Source organism: Olea europaea, chromosome 15 (assembly GCF_002742605.1).
Source record: "Olea europaea var. sylvestris chromosome 15, O_europaea_v1, whole genome shotgun sequence".
Classification (NCBI taxonomy): Eukaryota; Viridiplantae; Streptophyta; class Magnoliopsida; order Lamiales; family Oleaceae; genus Olea; species Olea europaea.
The window spans coordinates 26,900,985-26,908,292 of NC_036251.1; the positions used below are offsets into that span (position 1 = coordinate 26,900,985).

Sequence of the window (7,308 nt, forward strand, 5' to 3'; positions counted from 1 at the left end):
TGTTTGATTCCTGAGAAACTGAAGTAAATGAAAAGATTAAATCTTGGAGATTATTTTTATTAATCGTAGATACTTGAAATTTAAATTTTTTGCTATGTTAATAAAATTTTATAGTTTAGGTCAATTGAGTGGAACCTTTTCTAATATTATTAACTTTCTTGTGGAAAAGATTTTGAATTTTTGGTAGATTTCGTCAAATTTTTAGGTCGTAAACACCCCTTTTCATTTGCTTTTGCCGAAACCAGAGGATAAAAATATAGAACCTGAGCTTGATTTAGTTTTTAGTTTTAGTTGAGGTTTCCTTTATAATATTTTTTTTTTATTATTATTTTGTGTGTGTGTGTGTTTTCTTAGATATCCTTTGTTCTTACATTTGGTGTAATTGTTGTTTTTGTTGACTTGGCGTTCATTCTCATTCGAAAGATTTGGATTCTAAAAATGAAGGGCATTGCATGCAGTTTGATTGCAGGCTAAAGACTTGAAGGAATGTCTGACTTGTGCATGTACCAGGTAAGGTTTCTTTTTGGATTCTCTGCCCAGGCATTACTTTCTTCTTCTCTCATCTTGATATTGCTGCTGTTGAAAGAAGTCCCTCACCACCACAAGAAAAAACTTGAAATCGTTTTGGTGCATTTTTATGTATAATAACAAATTCAGATGAAAAAATAGACGCCTTAAGCATATAAGAAAGTATAGTCATATAACTAATAAAATGTGTGGCTCTATCTATTGCTTAGTTTGAGAAAACTTACCAATTTGATTTTCTAGTAAGGATAGATAAGCAGATGGCCATAAAATATACCCTTGATCTATTATTTTAGTTGTAAATGGGAAAAAGGAGTTTGTAAGTGAATGTAAAATGTATATTGGAAGAATTTATGGCCCATATGATTCACATTGGTTGCAGAATCTTATTCTAGGAACAAACGTGCCACATGCTTGACCATTAGATGAGAACTGAGGTGAACAAGGATGGTGGATGCATAAAACTAATTAGACATATTGCCTTAACCTCTACTGTGCTTCTGATTGGTTAACATCAAAAAGAGTCTCTATTGCTCTATTAATTGGGTTCGCAGTGTGTAGGGTAGACATAGTTAAGAAATTTTACTATGTCAGGAATTTCATATTGGTCTTGTGATTAAATATTGAGCAGTGATTATGCCCATTTATTATATACATTGTACTTTCAAGATTTAATGCACCAAACTCAGTCTACAAGAACCAAGGTTGCATAAGGGAGGATAGGAGGGCTATTGAATGTAGATTGATTGTTGTAAGAATACGAAATAAAAGTCTTAAGACATAAAAATCACACATAGCCGTCGATTCCTTATGTTATTGTTGATTATTGGTGGATAGCTAAAGAACATGAAATTTTTATCACTTTAATGTCTGAAATCTCTTCATAACTCTGAATAAAACTCGATATGTAGTAGTAATTTTTACTTTAACTGTTCCCGTGTTTGGTGAGGAACATATTGATTGTTGTACAAGTCATATGCTTTTTAGTTCATTTCTTCACTTAAATAATGTTTCTTTACTTTTTAACTTTTGGNAACATATTGATTGTTGTACAAGTCATATGCTTTTTAGTTCATTTCTTCACTTAAATAATGTTTCTTTACTTTTTAACTTTTGGTATATAGAAATGACTACATTCGGTTAATTTTAAGTGAATAACACTATTATCTGTATCATCAAATTTTATTTATTTATTTATTTTCTGAGGGAGGCTTTGAAATCATTCGCAAGGGCAAAAAAGTTCTTCAAGCCAGTGCATTTGTGTTCAATAAGTTCCTTCCAGGACGGTTACCGGGTTACATGTTGGACCCTCCTACGAAAATCATATTTTTCTGTTGGAGGGTGTGATTTTGGACATTCGAGATGTTTTGAGGATACATTGACAAGCTAGGACTTGCTGAGGATACATCACGAACATTCTGCAGACATGCTTAAGGACATTTTGGAGTCGATACCTAATTATAAAAAATAAGAACTTGATATATTATATAATGAAAATTTTGGGTCACAGGGAGAAAATTGGGAAAAAGATAAGAGGAAAAGGAAAGTTAAGAGACTGATCATCTCTTACTCCAATAACCTATATCATTGTTGATGATCCTTAACATGTTTAATGAATTCCATGTACTACTGCTGTTTCCTCTAATGTAGCAAACAAATATAAATAATGAACCTATGCTTCAGGTTTTTTAATAACTATCATTTTAATCAGGTTTGTCTTGTTCTTGAAGTTTTTCAATTTAATTAGTTATTTGTCTTTTTATCAAGAAAAGAAACAATTATGGTTGGCAGTTCAGTTATATATTTTGCGCGCGACCTATGCTAATTTTTTACATTTAAAACTCTACTCATAAAAATTGTATAGGAAATTGCAAATTATTGATACCCATTTCAACGAGGTGTAATGATGAACATTTCATTTGCCTAGACTATAAACCATGGATATCCGTTACTTCTAGAAAACTGATTACAAAAACTCAGGTTATGATCAGGCCTGAGCAAGCATTCCTGCATTTTCTTGAAACTTAAAAGGCCATTTTTATTAGTAGACCTGTGAATTCTTCTACACATTCTTTATGCACCCTACTTTAGACTGACCTCCAAAGCTTTAATGTTTATTCTTGTGAACATAAATCATCAACTACGCAGTCAATGCAGAAGTTCATCTTTTGTAATGTAATTGAAATAAAATAAATAAATAATAGTCAGCTCAAAATAGTTGAATTATCTTACCATTAAAATTTGCTGTTCATAACAGAAAGGATGCCTGAGAAAATGTGCTGAAGCAAGAAGATTATTTGTCTTTACTGGAAATATTCCATACACCTGTTACCTGTCTCCTCCTTTCCTCCTGCTTTCTTTCCTTTTTTTGGTAAAGCTGTCAGTCAATCCACCTTTCCCTAGTAAGTTCATCACTGTTTCAGTAAAAATTTGATTATTAAAATTGAGCTACTCATTTATGCTACAGAGGAAAAGGCAAACCATAAATATCCTGTAATATGAAATGCAATATAAATAGAGTGCATGAGATGCTCTAAGTTTCATTTATATCGTGCTGGATGGATTACGTTTTGCATTTCATAGTAATGAAATGATCATTCAGATTACGCTGACATGTTTGGTTTCTATTCTTCTGTTTGAGGTTTAAGTTTCCCATCTTTACTTGGTACAGAAATGTTCTCCTGGACCTGTATTCATGGTTGATGTTTAGCTTCCAATGCACTTTTGATATCTTCATTTACTATTTTCCGTAGTTCATGATGTTATAATCAAATATTATTTGCTTATTTTATTGTAGTATTCTCTGCAGTTAGCAGCTAAAATTCTTTAACTGCTGTAACAGTTCGAAGATATAATTTGGGATGAATATTACCAGAGTGATGATCATATAGTGCCTCATCCTGGTGACAAACGGGCCAAAGAAATTTCCTTTCAGGGTGATAGTTGCAAGAAACCTCGCTGTGAAGTAACTGGTATTTCAAGAAGTTATGCAGATAAATCTGCTGCTAAACGTGTAGGTCAGGAGAAAGAACAAAGAGATCTTTCAACTTCTATTAATAGAAAGAACCCCATGTTTGAGAAGGATTCATCGTCTCGCCCACCCCACGATGCATCCCTCTCTCCAATTGTTCGTGATGCAATCAAAGAAGCTTCGAGTTCAGCATCTGACAATACCAGAATATCAAGTCATGGCTTCAACAATAATAATTTAGATTCCAATGGTAGTGAAGTTTGTGCAAATGATACCACACTCAATGACAAGTGCACTGCTGTTGAGAGCAACTCTTTTAGTTATCCACTCGGTGACATTTCTCAAACAGTCGATGATCTGAATTTCTTTGACAAAAATCCTGAAGACGAGGATTCTAGCGATATCATACATTATGATTGGCCTGAAATAGGAAATTTTGAGGATGTCGACAGGATGTTTAGGTAATTTCTTACCTCGAGTTCAGATTAAATACGTTTTCATTCTTATTGCATGTTTCTCATTATTACATTGCATTCTCCAGAAGTTGCGATTCAACATTTGGACTTGGGGAGGATAAAGAAGATGAATTGGGTTGGTTTTCATCAGAGGATGCTATAGGAGGATCCGGTGATATTCTGAAGTCAGATTTTAAGTTTTTCTGTCCCGAGTCCAAGGCAATGGAAAATATTTCAGAAAACCATGACACCTCGATGGTAAATGGAAGCTATTCTACTAATGATATTACCAGGACAACTGCATCCATTTGGTACTCAGAGAGAGATGAATCTGCTTCTCATGTGTCCATTGCGAATGGATCCACGGGATCTGACAGAAAAGAAGATGTCATGCCCATAGAAAAGGTAGGTCTGTGACTGCTACTAGAATTTGGTTCTATTCTTTTTTCCTTTCCAGATATATCTGTTTGAAACCATGATTGACCAATACGAGGCAATTTTTTTGCAGGGAATAGGACAGAATGGTAAAATGCAACCCAAGATTTCAACTAACAGTTACAAAACTGGAAACAAAGAAATGGTAATGCACAAATTCAATAAATTAGTGTTTTTAGGGCAAATTATTTTCCTTGAATGTTCTTATTTTCAATATTTGCTAGAGTATATGTAGAGAGAGAAATACATCATTTTTTAATAGAAGGATTTTTTTAACCGAGTAGAATTCAGATAATATTAGTGGCTGGGTATACTGAATCTTTATTTGGTCTGTAAAATTTCTTTATGTGACACTATTGAAATTTGAAAGACGGTCTACTGAACCAGTTTGACAATACAATAATTCAAGTTTAATAAACGTTGCAGGTTAATGAGCATAAAAAGCAGTCAAAGCAACAGAACCATTCTCAGAGGAAAAGAAAAGAACAATGCACTGGAAATGGTTGTTTTAATTATGCTGGCAACCTGCCGAATGAAGTTAGGCATCTTCCTTCTGGGGACATATCTCATGAAACTTTCCAATATAAGGCTATTCAATGTCAACCGAAGTCTCCGGTTCCAGATTCTTGTGATTACCTACAGAATGCTTTTCCTTACGTGCATTTAGATAGCAGACATTTACCAGATAAAACTTCGGTACATACAACTCAATCTGCTGTCAGATCTGAGAATGATGACTTGGCATTCCTTTCACCGAGGGAGCCATTGTATGCCTCCAGTCAAGTGCATTTCTTGGAAAATTCTGGTGATCCTCCATTTCAGGTGGCTACTATAGCGGGCAGTGAAAAAAGAGAGAAGCTAGTCAATCATAAAGGTAGTCAGTCTTCCATACTTGATCCCATTTCACTGGAAAAGAAAGTTCACCGTTTTGGAGATAAATTTGAAAATCAAAGTGATGTTGATGTAGTCGGCATAGTGATTCCAGCAGAATTATGCTCATCAAATATACAAGAGAGCTCATCCATGAACTCAGCTTTGGAAGATATTTCAATTGAAGCAGCTAGTTTACAACAGCTTCAGCTTGTCATGGAACAGGTATGATGGACTTCCAAAAATTTATAATTTGCTTTGATATTTAATACGCTAAAATGTAATTTCGATGTTGTAACCCGCTCCCAGGAGGTTTGACCTACGCATTTCATTGTGTTCTATCATTGGTGGGAGAGAATTTTTATAATTGTGGAGCACGTAGAAATGAAATGGAACAATAATTGGTAGTGAGATTCTGACATAAAGGTTTGATTATTAGAATGCTATAGTCGGAGATGATGCGCGGAGTGATAAGAGTCTTATATTACATCCATTTTGTTTTGACACTAGATTAGTGCTAAGATCCTGTAGACAATGCCCTGTACTAAAACTTTAATCCTGTGTATCTGTGAGCATATGTTCAGCAAATTTAGTGAGCATGCCGCCAGACACAGGTTGGAGGACTTTCTGCTACTCCCTGAATATACGTGTGACTGCCACCTTGATATGTGTGTGTCTGTACGTTTTGCATCTGATACGTTTTTGTTATTAAAGGAAAATGGAGTGTGTTCATGTCTTACATGTCATGATGTCAATTTTACAGTGTTTAAATTATGTTACGAATTCTTCTGCCTTGAAACTGACGATGGTTAATGTTTTCTTGGTTTAGTTGGACATGAAAACAAAATTATGCATCAGGGACAGTTTATATCGTTTGGCTATGAATGCTGAGCAAAGACATACCCATGCAAGCCCCAATGGTGGCTGCAAAGATGAGAGAGAAGCCAGTGGAGCATTCATGGCAGAAGGATCAAACAAGTAAGTCAAATCTTTGATTTCTGTATCGTTAGTCTCATCTTTAGTTGCAAATAATGACACCCTCTGATACTCTCATGATTTTTCATTAGGTGCACTGGATTTATAGATATGGAAACCGACACAAATCCTATAGATCGCTCCATCGCTCACTTACTGTTTCACAGGCCTTCAGATTCGGCTTCCATACCTGTCAATGACTCATTTGCATTCAGGTCACCAAGCATGGTAATTTTTCATTTCATGTTTAGTTACAACATGCATATGTTGTCCCAACAGTTTCTTGATGACAACTTATGGTGCGTTCAGTAATGAGGATTGAAAAGTAGTAGATGGTAAAATGTAAGAAATAGATGCTAAAATTCTATTATGAACAGGTTCATGGACCCATCACCAGCATGTCTGCAATGGATGAGAAATCTATCAATAATGAAGAAACTGCTGCTGCTGAAACATAGAGAATTGTTTCTTGACTGCTGAGAGTCGACGAGTCTCTAGCTTTTGCAAAGCCCATACCATGTACATAAACATACCAGTTGACTCAAGCTTATATGCTATTTAAATCATGTAAATTTGAGTCTGGTTTTTAACCTACCGTTTGGTGACCAACCTTGTACGGCTTTTCATGGGGAAATTGTTTTTCTTTATTATTTTTTTTTTTCACATTTTACGAATATCACTGAGTAAATATGAAATTATGCTCTACATATGACTGTTTGATGCGAGACACAGAGAGAGTTTAATGGTTCGGGGTTGAACCAACTTGTTTCTAAGCCAAGACTGATCTTCTATTGCAGCAATTCAAATAGTGCGGCATTTAAGGAAAATGCGAAGATACAATTTGTCCCATAACAATTTCTTGAGCCCGTACATTTCTTGGCGGAGAAGGGTAGCGAGTTTAGGAAGTTTTCAAAGACTTGCCATTTTCGAGAAGTGGAAAAAAGTGAAATGGTTTTAGATTATAATCAAGAAGTAAAATGTGACCAACCAAATTCAAATTCAGCCATAAATAACAGATCTAAAATTCTTACGCTCACAAATACTCTGCTGTTTATGCTATGCTATACATAATGTCGA

The 7,308-nt window shown here is 34.8% G+C and overlaps 1 protein-coding gene across 3 annotated transcripts; it reads left to right on the forward strand.

The window, feature by feature from the left end:
• The first annotated feature begins 369 nt into the window (after window positions 1-369).
• Window positions 370-6,825, forward strand: LOC111410701 (protein LNK1-like). 3 transcript variants are annotated; one of them, XM_023041175.1, is made up of 9 exons: window positions 370-510; window positions 3,368-3,957; window positions 4,038-4,356; window positions 4,460-4,531; window positions 4,813-5,260; window positions 5,354-5,481; window positions 6,086-6,234; window positions 6,324-6,459; window positions 6,609-6,825. In XM_023041175.1, the coding sequence occupies exons 1-9, from the start codon at window positions 487-489 to the stop codon at window positions 6,687-6,689; spliced, it is 1,947 nt and encodes a 648-aa protein (XP_022896943.1). In that variant the 5' UTR covers window positions 370-486; the 3' UTR covers window positions 6,690-6,825. The 3 variants fall into 3 exon arrangements, with proteins under 3 accessions (XP_022896943.1, XP_022896941.1, XP_022896944.1); XM_023041173.1 differs by having other exon boundaries at window positions 4,813-5,481; XM_023041176.1 differs by having other exon boundaries at window positions 410-510; window positions 3,335-3,957; window positions 4,813-5,481.
• Window positions 6,826-7,308: the final 483 nt, after the last annotated feature.

Bases quoted from the DNA above. Each gene is read 5' to 3' on its own strand.
- LOC111410701 (XM_023041173.1), top strand. From the start codon at position 487: ATGTCTGACTTGTGCATGTACCAG. The intron at 3,958-4,037 runs GTAATTTCTTAC...TGCATTCTCCAG, and splicing joins GATGTCGACAGGATGTTTAG to AAGTTGCGATTCAACATTTG. The intron at 6,460-6,608 runs GTAATTTTTCAT...TATTATGAACAG, and splicing joins CATTCAGGTCACCAAGCATG to GTTCATGGACCCATCACCAG.